The sequence below is a fragment of the Anomaloglossus baeobatrachus genome, chromosome 7 (genome assembly GCF_048569485.1).
Source record: "Anomaloglossus baeobatrachus isolate aAnoBae1 chromosome 7, aAnoBae1.hap1, whole genome shotgun sequence".
In the NCBI taxonomy this organism is placed as follows: domain Eukaryota; kingdom Metazoa; phylum Chordata; class Amphibia; order Anura; family Aromobatidae; genus Anomaloglossus; species Anomaloglossus baeobatrachus.
In genome coordinates, this window is record NC_134359.1 from 177,752,900 (window position 1) to 177,772,207 (window position 19,308).

The 19,308-nt window shown below is 44.6% G+C and overlaps 1 protein-coding gene across 4 annotated transcripts in view; it reads left to right on the plus strand.

Annotated features, from left to right (window-relative positions):
* Positions 1–18,472, plus strand: part of RFTN2 (raftlin family member 2) — a 327,011-nt gene extending 308,539 nt beyond the window's left edge. For 2 of the 4 annotated variants that reach the window (XM_075319049.1, XM_075319050.1), the window contains exons 7-9: positions 6,444–6,547; positions 13,679–13,766; positions 15,517–18,472. In XM_075319049.1, the coding sequence (XP_075175164.1) occupies positions 6,444–6,547; positions 13,679–13,766; positions 15,517–15,807 (483 nt within the window). In that variant the 3' untranslated portion in view covers positions 15,808–18,472. The remainder of the gene's footprint in view (positions 1–6,443; positions 6,548–13,678; positions 13,767–15,516) is intronic. The other 2 variants (XM_075319047.1, XM_075319048.1) reach the window with 1 other exon arrangement.
* The last annotated feature ends 836 nt before the right edge of the window (positions 18,473–19,308 follow it).

Below are 19,308 nucleotides of genomic sequence, written 5' to 3' on the forward strand. Positions count from 1 at the left end.
ATCACCTAACCTCAAGAACAAATTGATACGAGCAGACATTGGTTCTGCCGTCAACATCCCGCACCAAAAATTTTTGGGAACTCCCCAACTGGGCACCTTCCCATGTTTGGTTGTGCCCAATGTTCTAATGTCACTAGAGGAAACACCTTCACCCATCCCAGATCTGGTAACTAGGTCTTTCAGATTAAACAGTTTTTTACGTGCGACAGTACATTTGTCGTTTATTACATTAAATGTCCTTGCGGTCTCGGATATGTTGGAGAAACAACCCAGCATATCCGAGACCGCATAAACAAACATAAATCCGACATCAGGTGCGGACATATGTTGTTACCCATTCCTAGTCATTTTATCACAGCTGGGCACAAGATTTCCCAGCTGAGATTTCAAGTAATTGATTCCACCGAAACCCATCGCAGAGGTGGGAACAGGATCAAGCGCCTCCTTGATAAAGAGGCAAGATGGATTCACACATTGGGAACCATGGAACCCCATGGACTGAACCGGAAATATGAAAAAGGTTTTTAATCACCTCTCTTTCCGGTTTATAACAGTGTGCCGGAGATATCCTTCTCCTGTAACAGATCTGTTAAAGCATAATATTGAAATAACTTGATGAACAATGGCTGTAGTCGGGGGGTGTTTACCCACTCATTACTAATACCACGACTGGCAATTCCCAGCTGGCATCAACCCTATTACCCCATTTACAACTGTACCAGAGCAGCAGAATCACAGCTGTCCTTGGCTGGTGATCCAATTTGGGGGGCACCACACGTTTTTGTTTTTAAATTACTTATTTAATTTTAAATAAATAATTTAAAGCAACAGCACGTGGTGACCTCTATTTTTGATTACCAGCCAAGGTAAACCTCTATCTGCGGTCTGTAGGCTGCAGCTATCTCCTTTACCTTAGCTGGCTGCCAAAAATAAGAAGGTCACCACATTGTTTTGTTGTTTTTTTGTTTTTTTTTTAAAGAGTGAATTTGGGGCTAAAAAAAAAAGGCTAAACACCCATTAGTGGCACATGAAGGGCACTAAAGGGTGCAAGCTTACAATAGGCAGGGGGGTGAGACATTATATATGTGTTGTATATCTATCTATCTATCTCTTGCTAGTTCAGTTGAATCCAGAAGTTTAGATATGTAGCGCCCCTGACCTGGTCAGGCACCACTGAGTACTGCACGCATGCTGGGGGCAGTACAATACAGGTAATCCAGAGGCTGACCGAGGTGTGATTACACAGGCGCATAGTAATCAGGTCTCCCACATCTACCTTTGAGGGACCCCTGGGGAATCAGGGAGGGGGTGTGGCCTCCATCTCCACTCAAGGGGTGTGGTAGAGAGCCTGGTTGCTAGGTTGCGTAGGCAGGCACAGTGGGGAGGTAGTAGTGAGCCAGTTAGTGAGTGCAGCTCAGGCAGAGCAGACACAAGAAGCAGACCCTAGAGCCTGGCACAAGCTAACAACGCACGTGCAGTGACTATTGACGGGGGAGATTGGTCACCTGGTAGTGCCACCCGAAATCCACCCAAGGCTAGAGAGGCAAAGGGGTGGCTGAGTACGGGGACTGCCAGGGAGTTACCAGGCCCGTAAAGGTTACAGGTCCCAGTGCAGAGATTAATTCAATTTTTCCTGCCAAACCTGCCTGAGGGGGCACTTCAGACCCCCAAGACAACACCACAGAGTCCGCAGCCACGTAGCAACGAGATGGCCCATAGCTCACAAGAGGCAAGCAGACGGAGTGACCTGGTCCAGGTTACAAACAAATGGGCAGAAAAAAGGGGAGAACAGGCAGCAGCAACTTCCCTGGGTGACCCCCGTAGGAACTTCAAGTCGGGGTCACTCCAAAAACATCAGGGCTACAGAAGGCGAGTTGGTAGTCACCCTCAGAAGTCAGCCTGATGGAGTGCCTGGTTTCCTCTGGTTAATCCCAGCTACGCCCGGGTACTCACCCTACCATCTATTGTGAGTAAAAACCCTGAAAGACTGTCTGGACTGTGCCTGAGTCATTCTGCGACCTGTGGTTCCACACACCTACACAGGGCCCTGGGGCCCGCCTCCCTCTCGGGAGGCCACTATACCTAGCTGCATCCAACATCAGCCCCAGGCGTCCCCTAACCTGCAGTGGCGGTCCCCTGACCGCAATACCGAGAGTGGCGTCACGAAACTCCTAAAGAAGCAACCTACCTGTGACCAGACCATCCCACGTGCAGTCCCTGAAGGTAATGCACCGCTACACCTGTGGGGCTTCACAGATACACTGTCTAAAAAAACAGAGATGTATGTTTTTCTCCTTATGTGACATGAAATCAGAATAAACTTTTTCCGTTTTAGGTCAATTAGGAACCAAAATGATTTATATTTGCCAAATGCCAGAATAATGAGAGAAAGTTTTAAGGCATGTTTATTACTTTCTACAAAGTCAAAAGTTTACATGAATTTCATTAGTATTTGGTACCATTGCCCTTAAACAGTATGACTTGGGTCAAAGGTTTTGGATATCCTTCCACAAGCTTCCCACAATAGTTAGTAGGACTTTGAGCCCATTCCTCCTGACAGAACTGGTGTAACTGAGCCATGTTTGTAGGTTGCCTTGCTCACACCGGCCTTTTCAGCTTTGCCCATACATTTTCAATAGGATTGAGATTAGGGTTTTGTGATGACCACTCCAAAACATTGACTTTGTTCTCCATAAGCCACTTTGTAACCAGTTTGGCAGTATGCTTCGGGTATTTTCCATTTGGAAGACCTATTTCCACCCAAGCTTTAAGTTTTTGGCTGATGTCTTGAGATGATGCTTCAGTATTACCACATAATCTTCTTTCTTCATGATGCCATTTATTTTGTGAAGTGCACCAGTCTCTCCTGCAGCAAAACAATCCCATAACATGATGCTGCCACCCCTGTGTTTCACAGTTGGGATGGTGTTCTTAGCCTTCAAAGGTTGGCAGTTATTTAAATACTGGCCACAGCTGGTCCAGCAGTGAAGATCAAAGATCATTCAAAGTTGCTCAGATTGCTGGAATTTTGTATTACAAGATACATTCACACTGAAAATGATCAAGGAAAACTTGCTTACTTGAACTTTAGCCCCAGTTATGGAAGGGTAAGGGCGGCTTTGCACGTTGCAACATCGCACGTGCGATGTCGGGGGGGTCAAATCGAAAGTGACGCACATCCGGCGTCACTTTCGACATCGTAGTGTGCAAATCCTAGATGATACGATTAACGAGCGCAAAAGCGTCGTTGTCGTATCATCGGTGTATTCTCCGACCTTCCCATAATGCCGGTGCAGCGACAGGTACGTTGTTCCTCGTTCCTGCAGCAGCACACATCGCTATGTGTGAAGCCGCAGGAGCGATGAACATCACCTTTCCTGCCGCCGGCGGCTATACGGAAGGAAGAAGGTGGGCGGGATGTTTACATCCTGCTCATCTGCACCCCTCCGCTTTGATTGGCCGCCTGCCGTGTGATGTCACTCTGACGTTGTACGACCTGCCCCCTTAGGAAGGAGGCGGGACGCCGGCCAGAGCGATGTCGCAGGACAGGTGAGTGCATGTGAAGCTGGCGTAACGATAATGTTCGCTACGCCAGGAATCACAAGATATCGCTGCTGCGACGGGGGCGGGGACTATCGCGTGCAACATCGCAGCATCGGCTTGCGATGTCGCAACGTGCAAAGCCCGCCTTAGTCTCACTCATAAAGCAGTCATTCATTGTATGTATACTGTTTTGTAGTAACGTATTCACACTTTGTAAGCTGCAACCTGCCTGTTGTAGACATTACAGGTCTCCAGCATATATAAAACCTGTGGACTGCTGAGTCATGCAAGGACTTGTAGCTTCACAACATCTGTAGAGCTCAAAGCTGCAACTCACGAAGGCTGTATTCCCATGTCCTGTAATCATTCCATTTTTGGATCCATTTGGAAAATATAAAAACAGATCCATTAACGGATTGTACAAATGTATCACTTTTATCACAATCCATTAACGGTTCCATTATCATTATGTCAATGGAACCTATAACGGATCCATTATAATTTTACAGTTGAAATCAAAAGTTTACATCCACTCTCTATAAAGACACATCTGCAGGTTTTTCTCCTTATGTGACATAAAATCAGAGTAAACCTTTCCCGTTTTAGGTCTATTAGGAGTACCAAAATTATTTATATTTTCCAAATGCCAGAATAATGAGAGAGAATGTTTTAAGGTATTTTTATTACTTTTTACAAAGTCAAAAGTTTATATACACTAATGCGGGCTTGACACGAGTCGACCGATCGTGCGATTTCACGATCGATCGTACCTGCCCCCGTCGTTTGTGCGTCACGGGCAAATCGCTGCCCGTGTTGCACAAAGTCGTGAAACCCCCGTCACACGTACTTACCTGCTGAACGACCTCGCTGTGGGCGGCGAACATCCTCTTCCTGAAGGAAGTTCGGTGTCACAGCGACATCACACAGCCGCTGGCCAATAGAAGCGGAGGGGCGGAGATGAGTGGGACATAAACATCCCGCCCACCTCCTTCCTTCCGGGAGCCGCGGGACGCAGGTAATCTGTGTTCATCGTTCCCGGGGTGTCACCTCGGGTACGATGAACAACCGGCGCCATTTTAATTAAACAATTTTTTAAAACTGAGCAACGAGTACACGACAATTTGTGAGCGATACTGCGTCGCTCGGAGGTGTCACACGAGACGACGTTGTGAACGATGCCGGATGTGCGTCACGAAAACCGTGACCCCGACGATGCATCGCACGATAGCTCGTCTCGTGTAAAGCCCGCATAAGAGTACTATGCCTTTAAACAATATGGTAACAGAGAGAGGTAGAGAGGGACTTTCATACACCGTGCCAATGATCACCGATGAGATAAGTAAGATTACTGTATCTTTATTTTGCACAGGTCTATGCATTTCTGGAGGCTCAGCTCCCTTCCTCAGGACCGTAAGGCATAAAAAAACATCAAATCAGAGAGGGAGATTTGATGCTTTTTCATTGGTGCGGTGTTTGAAAGCCCCTCTCTACCTCTGTCTGTTATCTGACACCTGGGGTACTGCTGCTGTTGATCAGGATATCCATGCTTTTATAGTAGTTGTAAACAATAGGATAAAGAGTTGCACACCAGTCACAATGTATAGGGGAATAATGATTTCATTATTCCCCTATACATTGTGACTGGTGTGCAACTCTTTATCCTATTGTTTAGTTGTATATTTTTGAGTCTTGCACCCTGTTCACACCATTGGTGTTCCAGACATTCATTCTTTAGTTTATAGTAGTTGTGACTCTCACAACTCTATCTGGTGAGTAGGACTGCTCATTATATTCATCCCGTGTATATTGGGGTAAGACCCTATTTGCGCTTTTTTTCCTCAGCTTTCTACCGTATATAAACAATATGGAACAGCCCATATGATGATGTCATTTCTTTGGAAGCTTCTGATAGATTTATTGGCAACAAATGAGTTAATTAAAGACACCTCTGTGGATGTATTTTAATGCACACCTGAAACACACTGCTTCTTTGTGTAGCATCATAGGAAAGTCAAAAGAAATCAGCCAAGATCTCAGGAAGAGAATTGTGAACTTGCACAAGTCTGGTTCATCCTTGGGTGCAATTTGCAGATAACTGAAGGTGCCTCGTTCATCTGTACAAACAATTATACTCAAGTACAAACAAGATGGGAATGTCCAGCCATCATTCCACTCAAGAAGGAGATGGGTTCTGTATACCAGAGATGAATGTGTTTTGGTCAGACATGTGCATATCAACCCATGAACAAAAGCAAAAGACCATGTGAAGATGCTAGCGGAATCTGTTAAGATTGTGTCATTATCCATAGTGACACGAGTACTGTTTCAACATGGGCTGAAAGGCCACTCTGCTAGGAAGAAGCCATTATACCAAAAGAAACATAAAAAGCCAGATTCATGCTTGCAAATGCACACAGGAACATAGGCCTTAATTTTTGGAGACATGTGCTGTGGTCTGATGAAACTAAAATTGAACAATTTGGCCATAATGACCATCATTGTGTTTGGAGGAAAAAGGGAGAAGCTTGGTAGGTTATCTTATTCAACTGTGTCCAGAGTGTAAGAATAGTGTCAAGGGTAGTCATCTTCTGTGGCCTTCACAGTCCCCAGATTTTTGGTGAGAAGGATGAGAACATATCAGTCAATATTCATGCAGAACAATTTCAACACATTGTGGAATCTATGTCAGCATAAATTGCTGTGGCTTGGTAGAATAAAGGTCCAATGTCCCACTGGATGGGAGTCTTTAATGTATGTCCATTCATTTTACATTTTTAATTCTGCTGTGTTATCATAGTTAGGGTTTGTACGAAGCACTAGGAATGTGATCTACAGTCACAAATCTAGATTTACATGGTTCTGTTTATTTAGATTATGGAATCATCTTATTTATTTTCTAGGGTTCGGACATTAAAACAGACTATGGTCCTTTGTTGCACACGTTGGCAGAATTTGGTTGGCTCCTGACTTGTGTAATACCAACACCCATAATAAGACACAACAGGTAAGAAATTACACTTCTGCTGGTTATATTTTGAAGAAATTGGTGCTTTTAATAAATGTTATCAAAAGACACTGATAAATGGCAGCCTCTCGTCACTGCTGTGAGGAGGCAGTGGGAAGCTTTGAGATTTTTGTCCTGTCCTCATAAATACAGCAATCTCATACTTTTGAGACAGAGAAATCATCTTTGTGCATTTGGGCAGTTATGAGCTCAGAGCCATCTGCACACTATTAATATGCCCTCCACACTATGCCCTATTCCTTTATTCAGGGAAACTGTCTGATGACTGTGAATTTAGGTCTTTAGAGCCAGGCTTAGATAGAAATAATTGGTCCAGACTTGTGTGTAAATTGCTGACACATTGGTCCGTGTGCAGCTTTGTACATTTATCTATATGTTGGATGGGTGCACTAGCAACCTGTATTTCCATTATTATTAATATTATGTGTGTCGCACAGGGAAGGGGGTATTCGGTCTCGGGCAGTACTTATAATTGGGAATGTCACTTTGGTGGCCATTGCCCGGCTCTGTGCCCTTGGCCCCATTTGTAATGGGAGTACACTGTGTGCAGAATTATTAGACAAGTTGTATTTTAGAGGATTTTTTTTTATTATTGATCAACAACTATGTTATCAATCAACCCAAAAGACTCATAAATATCAAAGCTTAATATTTTTGGAAGTTATGTTTTTTTTAGATTTGGCTATCTTAGGAGGATATCTGTTTGTGCAGGTAACTATTACTGTGCAGAATTATTAGGGAACTTAATAAAAAACAAATATATTCCCATCTCACTTGTTTATTTTCACCAGGTAAACCAATATAACTGCACAAAATTTAGAAATAAACATTTCTGACATGCAAAAACAAAACCCAAAAAATTAGTGACCAATATAGCCACCTTTCTTTATGATGACACTCAACAGCCTACCATCCATAGATTCTGTCATTTGCTTCATCTGTTTATGATCAACATTGCATGCAGCAGCCACCACAGCCTCCCAGACACTGTTCCGAGAGGTGTACTGTTTTCCCTCACTGTAGATCTCACATTTTATGAGGGACCACAGGTTCTCTATGGGGTTTAGATCAGGTGAACAAGGGGGCCATGTCATTATTTTTTCATCTTTTAGACCTTTACTGGCCAGCCACGCTGTGGAGTAGTTGGATGCATGTGATGGAGCATTGTCTTGCATGAAAATCATGTTTTTCTTGAATGATACTGACTTCTTCCTGTACCACTGCTTGAAGAAGTTGTCTTCCAGAAACTGGCAGTAGGTCTGGGAGTTGAGCTTCACTCCATCCTCAACCCGAAAAGGTCCCACAAGTTCATCTTTGATGATACCAGCCCATACCAGTACCCCACCTCCACCTTGCTGGCGTCTGAGTCGGAGTGGAGTTCTCTGTCCTTTACTGATCCAGCCTCTGGTCCATCCATCTGGTCCATCAAGAGTCACTCTCATTTCATCAGTCCATAAAACCTTTGAAAAAATCTGTCTTAAGATATTTCTTGGCCTAGTCTTGACGTTTTATCTTATGTTTCTTGTTCAAAGGTGGTCGTTTTTCATCCTTCCTTACGTTGGCCATGTCGCTGAGTGCAGCACACCTTGTGCTTTTTGATACTCCAGTAACGTTGCAGCTCTGAAATATCGCCAAACTGGTGGCAAATGGCATCTTGGCAGCTTCACGCTTGATTTTCCTCAATTCATGGGCAGTTATTTTGCGCCTTTTTTGCTCAACACGCTTCTTGTGACCTTGTTGGCTATTTACCATGAAATACTTGATTGTTCGGTGATCACGCTTCAAAATTTTGGCAATTTCAAGACTGCTGCATCCCTCTGCAATACATCTCACAATTTTGGACTTTTCAAATCTCTCTTCTGACCCATTTTGCCAAAGGAAAGGAAGTTGCCTAATAATTAAGCACACCTTATATAGGGTGTTGATGTCATTACACCACACCCCTCCTCATTATAGAGATGCACATCACGTGATTTACTTAATTGGTAGTTGGCTCTCAAGCCTATACAGCTTGGAGTAGGACAACATGTATAAAAAGTATCATGTGATCAAAATACTCATTTGCCTAATAATTCTGCTCACAGTGTATTTACAGGGGAGATAAAAGTAAATGTTCATGTGATGCCACCTGCGGTAGTGTGGCAAGGAAATAGATACCACCGCTGCTGCTTGTGAAAGACTGCGGCTGATGGAATCAGCAGCGAGTGTGTTAACCCCCTCCGCAGGTAGTGTAAACCCCAGTGTCCTCTAGGTGCTGGATGAGGTGCAGGCTGAAAGGAATGCAAGCAGGCAAAGTCCGAGTGAAACAGGGAGTCTTTACTGATGATTTACTCACAGGTTACACTCCCCTGGTGCTGGGGACAGATTCCTGGTCCCCTTTGTACCAGCTCTGTCCATGTAGCCTGGTTATGGCCCCCTCCATGCACTTCTCTTCTGGTGTGGCTCCCTCCTGACTTGGAATACTTGAAGGGCCACTAAAGGGGTGGTGAGGAGCTCTGGAAGTTTCCTCACCATGCAGATTCTGGCAGAAGGCTTGAAGCTTTCCTACGTCTCCCCTGGGCATCGTGCGATCGATCATCAGGCCTCGCACCCAGACTTGACACCCAGCCGGGTGTCCTCCTCCCTTCTCTCTCTCTCTCCCCATCTGGACTCTTTTCTTCCACTCACCGACCCCTCCCCTCCATTCCCGTCTAGGGACCTAACTCCAGGAGGGTTGCATTTACACCTCCTAGGCAACCTCCACTTCCTGGTCAGGCTTTACACCATAGGACGGCCAACCCGCTGATCATGCCCTCTTGTGGTCCAGCTTGGTGCTGTGTGAGTGTTTTAGGTGTGTGCGGGTTTAGCCAGAGCTAGGACTCCAGGAACCAGGTTGCAGATTTTAGTAGCATGACCGCAGTGGCGCTACACATAGTTACTTAGGTTGAAAAAAGACCTAGGTCCATCTAGTTCAACCTTCCTCCACCAGTTCTACATTTGGTCACTAAGTCATTTATAACCAATAATGTTGTGTGTACTGAGGAAATCATCCAGCCCTTTTTTAAAAGCTGTTATAGTATCTGCCATTACTACCTCTTGTGGTAGGGCTTTCCACAGTCTGAGTGCTCTAACTGTAAAGAACCCTTTCCTATTTAGCTGCCGGAATCGCTTTTCTTCCACTCACAGTGTATGCCCCCTGGGCCTTAGTATTGTCTTTGGAAGAAATAAGTCACGTGCCAGTCCTTTATCTATTCTTAGATGTCTTTTTTCTAAGCTAAACATATCTAACTTTTTCAACCTCTCATCATGTGGGAGGCCTTCCATTCCTTGTAGTAGTCTAGTTGCCCGCCTTTGGACTGACTCTAACTTCTGAATTTCCTTTTTAAAATGTGGAGCCCTAAACTGGATCCCATATTCCAGATGTGGCCTTACAAGTGATTTATAGAGGGGTAACAATACGTTGGGATCAGGGGATCTAATCTCTCTTTTTATACACCCTAAAATCTTGTTTGCTTTAGCAGCTGCTGCTTGACATTGAGTACTGCTGCTCAGCTTATTTGTAATAAGAATACCCAAGTCCTTCTCCTGTTCTGTAGTCCCAATTTTACTTTCATTTAATGTATACGCAGTTATAGGATTACTCCGTCCTAGGTGCATTACTTTACATTTATCAACATTAAATTTAATTTGCCAAGTATCTGCCCATTCTGACATCTTATTCAGACCTTTTTGGAATATTGTACTATCAAGGTCAGTTTTTAATATCTTACATAGTTTGGTGTCATCAGCAAAGACTGGGTACTTTGCACGTTGCAACATCGCTGCTGTGATATCGTCGGGGTCAAATCGAAAGAGACGCACATCCGGCGCCGGTAACGACGTCGCAATGTGTAACGCCTAGGAGAGAAGATGAACGAACGTGAAACAGTCAAAAATCGCTGATCTGTGTCACGTCGTTCATTTTCATAATGTCAGTGCGTCCGCAGGTACGATGTTGTTTGTCGTTCCTGCAGCTCCACACATCGCTGTGTGTGAAGCCGCAGGACCGACAAATATCTCCTTACCTGCGCCCGCCGTCCACCGGCAATGCGGAAGGGAGAAAGTGGGAGGGATGTTTACATCCCGCTCATCTCCGCCCCTCCACTTCTATTGGCCACCTGCCATGTGACGTCGCTGTGACGCCGCACGACCCGCGCCCTTAGGAAGGAGGCGGGTCGCCGGCCAGAGAGACGTCGCAGGGCAGGTAAGTGCATGTGAAGCTGCCGTAGCGATAATGTTCGCTACGGCAGCTATCAGAAGATATCGCATGTGCAATGGGGGCGGGTACTATCGCTCTCGGCATCGCTATCATCGGCTAGCGATGTCGCAGCGTGCAAAGTACCCCTGACACTTTACTATCAATCCCATCCACAAGGTCATTAATAAAGAGGTTAAAAAGAATCGGTTCTAGCACAGATCCCTGCGGCTGACTATAGCCCATGTAGAGAATGTACCATTTATGACTACTCTTTGTTTCCTATCTTTTAGCCAATTCCTTACCCAGTTGCATATAGTTTCCAATAGTCCTTGCTTCTGGACCTTTAGTATAAGGCTATTATGTGGTACAGTATCAAATGCCTTTGTAAAGTCCAAATAAATCACATCAGCTGCATTACCAATATCCAGGTTTTCACTTACCCCCTCATAGAACCCCAACAGGTTGGTTAGACATGACTTATCTTTCATGAATCCATGCTGTCTGTCAGTTATTATATTATTTTCTGCAATATATTTTTGCATGTCATCCCTTAAAATGCCCTCAAAAACTTTGCATACTACTGATGTCAGGCTTATTGGACGGTAGTTGCCTGGATCTACCCTCTTACCTTTCTTAAATATCGGTACCACATCAGCAATCCTCCAATCCTGAGGCACCAATCCTGTTACAAGTGAGTCTAAAAAGATGAGATACAATGGTCTTGATTACGGAGCTCAATACCCTCAATATTCGTGGATGAATGCCATCTGGCCCTGGGAATTTGTCAATGTTAATTTACTCAGGCGTAGGCGTACTTCTTCGTGTGTTAAATTAATTATATCGGGTGGTGAACTTTGATTTTTCACTTGTTGAATGATCCCTGGTACAGTCAGTTCCTTGGTGAACACGGATGAGAAGTGCTTATTTAATATCTCATATGTCTTTTGTTTGTCCTCTATAACTAACTTGTTATATTTTAAGAGGCCAATACTATCCTTTGTTTTCCTTTTGGCATTAATATATTTATAAAAGATTTTGGGATTTATTTTAATGTCATTGGCGATTTTTGCTTCAGTAGCTAATTTTGCTTGCTTGATTTCTTTTTTGCATTTCCTATTGATACCTTTATACTTCTGAAATGCTATTTCTGTATTCTCAGCCTTTAAGATTTTAAACGCCCTTTGTTTTTGTTTTATTATTCTTTGTACAGTCTTATTTATCCATAGTGGTTTCTTTTTATTCCTGGACATTTTATTACCAGGGGGTATAAGTTTTTTACAGGACTCTAGCAGTATATCCTTAAACTTATCCCATTTGTGTTCAGTATCCCCAGTTGCCATAACATTGTCCCAATCTACACATTTAAGTTCTTCCCTTAATCTGTTGAAATCAACTTTCCTAAAATTTCAGGTTTTAGCATTTCCCCTTTGAAATGTTCTATTGAATATTAGGTTGTACATCTGAAATTGTATCCGGTCTATTTGACAGGACCAGATCTAGCAAATTATCTCCCCTGGTTGGTTCATCTACACATGCGCTATTCTTGTGAGTAAAGCAGACAAGAAGATGAGAGTACATGTCGCGGGCGGGGGCGGCTTGCCCGTCGCGGGGGCTGCTCGGGGGGATCACACTCGGGTCCGGTACCTTCTCCTCGGTGGCTCGTGCGGGGCCGGATCCGGAGCTCGAGCAGCGCTCCTCACCCACGAGTTAAAAGGGGAATTTGGGATTGGTTTTAGAGTTCGTGACGCCACCCACGGGTTGTGGTGATGGTGGGCACCACCGCTGCTGGTGACGGGGTTCCCGGGAGCGATGGCGGGGATCAGCTAGGTGTTGACCCCTCCGTGGGTAGGGGCTGTTGGTCCCAGGGCCCGGTGGCTGATTACTTTCCCGTAGGATGGGGCTCGCAGGGTGCAGGGTCGCGGTGCAGTGCGGCGTGGTGCCGGATGGCACTGGTGTACTCACTCAGATACAGATGGACAGAGTCTCTGGTAAACCAAATGGCTGGATGGACGGGGCCCGCAGCCGGCTGCAGTGTTTCCCTGGATGGGTAGATGGTGGCTGTCGTTTCCCTGCACCTGTGTTTGTATGTTGACTCCAATGCCTGGGCACCGGTAGTCCCCTCCCCGATGTATATGTACCGGAGGAGCCCCTTTGCCCACAGACGCTAGCACTTTGGATCTCTGGCCCTTGGCGGTGGCACTTATCCATACTGGTTGGGCTGTTGCCTTCAATCGGGACTTGGTTGGGAATGAACCCCTGAGGTCCAGACCACGATCAGACAATTTGACTAGAGGTTGGCTTTAAGCCTAGTCGGGGTCTGAGTACCCTGCTTGGTGCTTGGCTCCAATCGGCTCCCCGGTTCGGTACCGGCGGGCCACCACCCGTCCCCGGTCCTACGGTTCCGCTGACCTTTGCCAACTCCTGCAGGCGGCCACCACCATCTGCCGACCTTGCTGAAGGTGCCTGGGCTCTGACCCAGACACACACAGTTCACACTCCTCATTCCTGCTCAGGACTGGACTCTTTGACCACCACTGGACTAACTGACTATGTTTTTCCCGCCTCCAGGCTGTGAACTCCTCGGTGGGAAGGGCCAACCGCCTGGTTCCGCCCCACCAGGTGTGGACATTAACTCTGGAGGGTGGCAACAAGGATTTAAAGTTTGGTGTGTTCTGTCCAGGGAAGGGGGTGTATGGTGTTGTGTAGTGACCTGTGACCCCTGGGGTCCAGGGCGTCACATACATGCTGAGATTTCTTTCTACACAGACCTAAGGGCCAATTGTAAAATTGTTCATACACATAGGCACTTAGTTCAGATGTTGTTCATTGTGTACGCAAACAAAAATTCTATATCTATAATTGTGCATCTATCTAATGGTTAGTTTTCTTTTCAGTGAAGGAAATTTGACAACAAAACAAATAATTTTTCTTCAAAGACCAGTAATGTCACATCCATCTCAACCATCAATTCCATCATCAGAGGTAATTAAACCTTTCCAGGTTGTAATACTATATTATTCAATAAGATTTCTATAAAAATGTATTTTTATATACAACGGCATAATTTGTCAGATAAGAACAGTAGATGAAAACTTAGGCTATGCTCACATGCGGCATCTTTTTTGTCAGTAAACCTTCAATATCTCTTGAGTGGATCTTAACATGCACCAAAAACACACCGCGGCAAAAACGCATAAAAAATGCAATGTGTTTTTACCGCATAATGGTGTGTTTTTACCGTGTTTTTACCGCATTTTGCCCAAGGCGTCTTGTAAGTCAAATCTATTGACTGGAAGAGCTCAAAAACGCTGTAAAAACGCAAAAAGAATTGACATGCTGCATCTTGAAAAACGCAGCCAAAAGATGCCCAGTGTGGACAGCAAAATCGAAATCTCATAGACTTTGCTGGGAGAAGGAAATGCATGCATTTTAGTGCGTCTTTGTGACCTCAAAAACGCACCAAAAATGCAACAAAAGATGCCCTGTGTGAACTTAGCCTGAAAGAAAAAAAGGTGCTTGTTGCTCATAGCAGACACAGTGCAGCTTTAATTTTTCTTGGATTTTCTGAGTAGCAAAAACATTTGTCTTTACAGTAAAGGTGTTGTCTGGCTTTAGGGTACAAGTCTGCAGTTGCTCTGTAGACTTGTTAATCCTTATAGCTGGCAGTGTGAGACTGGAAGTTTGCGATTTGTATTCATGCAGTCACGTATCAACTAGAAGTATGCTGCCTCATTCAATGCAGCAGAAGAAAAAGAAAGAATTGTGTAAATATATAGGGATCAACATATAAATACATTTATTGCCATCAACCAATACCAGCCAGTTGTGCCTGGCCTGCAGATGCAGATAGCAGTGATGTTGGGATGTGGGCTGCAGATGGGGGAGTACATGGTGCACACCATTTGCCACTGTTTTCAGCCCTTCGTCTCTCTCGGTCCATGGGACCGAACTGGAACATCCAGATTGCTGGATATGACCCTCACGCCACATTTTGCCCAGGTCTGCAATATACTCATTTGTATTTCATTCAGTCTTTATAAACTTCAATGATTATTTCCATTCCATAACAGATTGAAGTAGTTCATTACATTTAAGTTCATGTGAATAAACATATAGATAAATGTTGTCTCCGTGAAAGGAACAGACGGAATATTAATGAAAAATATGCTTATAAGAAAGCAGTCTAAACCTGTAAGTGTCCCACTATTCAGATGTATTAAAATATTGTTGCATTAGAGATACAAAACATTTTATGAACATATGTCATTTGCAATTAACTAAAATATTTCACATGTAATTCACACAAAGAATTTTCTATTTAGATTTTTTTTTTTTTTTGTTAAAAAAAAGTGTCTACGAACCATTGTCATCACATTTACATTCAAATTTGACTTTCAGATTTAACCCAACCCTTAAGATATATGACCTTTGATGTTATTCTCTTGTTTTTTTGTGTTTTTTTTCTCTACATATATTAGTTGTTTGAATTTTCTCACCGTTTGCAAAATTTGCCTTATATTTGCAGTATGTTTCTTTGGCATAGTAATAGTTGCTAGGAATCCTGGAGTTGATTTTTTTTATTTATTTATTTTTTTCCTAATTTTACCTTTCAAATTATATCTAAAGCCTATTGTTTGTTAAAAAATGTCAAAAATTGTAAAAGAAGAAATTTCAATGCTTGCTACACCTCATTTTATGTTTCCCCTTTCCCTTTTCCCTGTTATAAATAAAGACAGTATACAAACTTGACTTTCAGAAAAAGATACAAAGACACTTGGTAAATGAGGAAAAAATGACTACATCCCACCGAAGCAGCGGACATCAACCTCCTGGAATACGCCCTGATAAGGGACACACAGCAGACGAGCTATACCTATCCTCTTCTAAGCAGTACTGGAATAAGGAGAGTCATCAAGAATTCGATAGTTTTCCTGGTTTTAACAGCAATGATAGCATGCTCAAGGATCTGGATGATCTACAGTTTGATCAGGAAGAAGGTGTTACACAAGTTACTTGTATGTGACCAAGACTTCTCATATCAATCCTAACAAGTCTTTTTCTAAATTTTTAATCATAAAAAGAAATGTCCTCACTTTACGTCTCTACGTAGTAATTTACAGTGATTAGATGTTCACAGTAACAAGTCTGAAAGATCACCTGGTACTTCACTGCCGAATGGCATTGTGACAGCAGGACATCGCTATTCAGGTGCCTATGGACTGTATTATGCCTTTGTAATATGGCTTGGCACATAACCATGGATACAACTGGGCTAAATTGATTTTAAACACACATTTGCAACTTATGTTTGTGTTTAGTTTACTCTCAAGAAATTTTAGCTATATAATTTAGCAGTTGTTATAAATATAGTCTAACAATGTGTTCATGCTGTGTAAAAAGGAGGTTTCAAGTCCTCCAAGGATGGTATCAAGACAGTTGTCAGCTGTAAACCCCACCAAGTGAAACCTCATTGGCCTTAATTAATATCATACAGCTCTCCTGGATCACGGTATTCATCAACGTTCTCACTGTGCAGCACATGCACAGTACATCAAAAAGGGAGCATCACAGTAGAGAGAACGGCACATGTGACATACATGGAGGGGCCAATGGGATGTTTCCCTGAGCATTAAAGTCCATAGAAGAGCAAAATTTCCCATGTCATCCCCTCTGCCAAATGACCAGCGCTGGCAAGCACTCCATCTACTTGAAACAATGCATTGAGGGTCTTTCTAGGCAGCACCAGGCAGAGTTCAGCAGTCCACATGAATTTGTCCTTCACTTCTGTACTCTGCATCAGCAGGAACTGCGATGAGAAAGCTAAAGTAAATTGAACTTTGTCATCTTGGTCTTTACCTATGCAGTGTGCAGGGGATGACAAATTCATATCAACTGCTGTGCTCTGCAATCATGTCCATTGATTGAATACTATCTTAATTCACTACAAAAAGCTGCTTTTTTATTTTACCCTTTTTTTCTAATTTAAACTCCAAAAGATCCACTTACCATGAAATGCTGTAATGATTCATAGTAATCCCCAGGTTAGCAGCCACCTGTCAGCTGGGTGCAACAATTGGTTTAAAAAAGGAAGTTTTAAAGTTGGAAATTTGGATTCAGTAAAATAATCTCTTCTTTATTTCAAATATTAAAACATCAGTGGAGCCTGAAGGAATACATTGAGGCGTTTTGATTCTGCATGAGTCTTAAGGGCTTTACATGCTGCGACATCGCTAATGATATATCGTCGGGGTCACAGTGTTTGTGACGCACATCCGGCGTCGTTAGCGACATCGCAGCGTGTGACAGCTAGGAGCGACGATCAACGATCGCAAAAACGGCAAAAATCGTTGATCGTTGACACGTCGCTCCAAATCATAATGTCGTTGGTGTTTCCACAGGTTGTTCGTCGTTCCTGCGGCACCACAGATCGCTGTGTGGGATACCGCAGGAACGACGAACATCATCCTACCTGTGCCCATTGGAAAGGAGGAAGGAAGGAGGTGGGCGGCATGTTCCGGCCTCTCATTTCCTCCCCTCCTCTTCTATTGGGCAGCTGTTTTGTGACGCCGCTGTGACGTCGCTGTGACGCCGAACACACCTCCCCCTTGAAGGAGGGATTATTCGGCAGCAACAACAACATCGCTGAACAGGTATGTGCGTGTGACGCTGCCGTAGCAATATTGTTCGCTATGGCAGCGATCACCACATGTCGCACAAACGACGGGGGCGGGTGCTATCGCTCGCAACATTTCTAGCAATCGCTAGTGATGTAGCAGCGTGTAAAGCACCCTTTAGTCGTAACATATCCATATTGGTTACTGAAAAAATGTAAAACCACTAAAACAGGTACTCCATCTGATGACATCATAATTAAATAGAATGATATAATAAACATGTGAACCAACCAAGAAAAACAGAATTCTAATACCATCCACCAAATTAACCTTTACATTTACTAGAAAATTATATTCAAAGACCCACATGATAACAAAAAATAGCAGTTCATATACTAATACCAAAATCCAAAACTTAAGGTTTTATCCGGCCTTTTTTGACTTCTTTTTATTATTTCCCTATTGGGCTACATTGGGGCAGGTAAGTAGATAGAGACCACTTACCTGCCCTGCTGTCAGCCCCTCTCCCCCTGCTCAGACCGGTCATGTGTCCGCTCCTGCCGCGATTTTGCTGCTTCCGGTCATTTCATGTCAACATGGGCAGGACCATGTTGACATGCAAATCTGTGAACAGCATGTTGCCGCCCTGCTGGGCTGGTACAGTGTGTGAGTCCCCGCCCCCTTCTCCGCACCTTCTAACACATTCCCCTGCACCCTCCCACACATTCATCCGCACCCATACTCTCCCTGCAACCTCCCCCGGCACTGCTGTGGGACCCATGAGCTGAGGGGAGGGGCCTGGCGGCGGCTGCCCACGGTGTCACCGCCAGCACTGGGCCCCCTGCTCAGGATCGCACATTGAAATGTACCGGCTTCACAGATGACAATATATTTGAAAGCACTGATGAGAGGAAGCGCTTCTTCTCATCACTTTCCCGCTGTCTGTGTCTGACAGTTTAGGACAGCGGTGACGTCACTACTGTGCTGATATTTCCAGACCAGACAGCGGACGAACGTGCAGGAGCGGCAGGGACCAAGGAGGGGTAAATATGTATTCCCTACATGTGTTCCCTATGGGGGTAGGGGGGTCGGTACAGAGCGCCGTGTGTGTGGGGAAGGTGGGGGCGATGAGGGGGGTGAGTGGGAGGGTTGCAGAGCCCGATGTGTGTGTGGTGTGCAGAGCCTTATGTGTGTGTTGTGTGCAGAGCGCTATGTGTGTGTGGTGTGCAGAGCCCTATGTGTGTGTGCGGTGCAGAGCCCTATGTGTGTGTGGGGTGTAGAGCCCTATGTGTGTGTGGTGTGCAGAGCCCTATGTGTGTGTAGTGTGCAGAGCCCGATGTGTGTGTGCGGTGCAGAGCCCGATGTGTGTGTGGTGTGCAGAGCCCTATGTGTGTGTGGTATGCAGAGCCCTATGTGTATGTGGTGTGCAGAGCCCTATGTGTGTGTGGTGTGCAGAGTCCGATGTGTGTGTGGTGTGCAGAGTCCGATGTGTGTGTGGTGTGCAGAGTCCGATGTGTGTGTGGTATGCAGAGTCCGATGTGTGTGTGTGGTGTGCAGAGCCCTATGTGTGTGTGCGGTGCAGAGTCCGATGAGTGTGTGGTGTGCAGAGCCCTATGTGTGTGTGTGGTGCAGAGCCCTATGTGTGTGTGGTGTGCAGAGCCTGATGTGGTGGGGGGTGCAGAGCCCGATGTGGGGCTGTTATTTCCAATGCTGTAGTGATAACAAATCAGGGCTGGGCAGAATACTGACATGAAATGTGTGTGTGCAGGGGGCGAGGCTGGACACTGAGGGCCGGCGGTGCCAGCTCTGACTGGGAGGTTTTGCACAGGAAGTGGTCAGTTTGCTAGAGCTGAATGTAAACAAAGAGCTGCAGAGAATAAAGGGATAATTCAAGAGGAACAAAAGTTAGA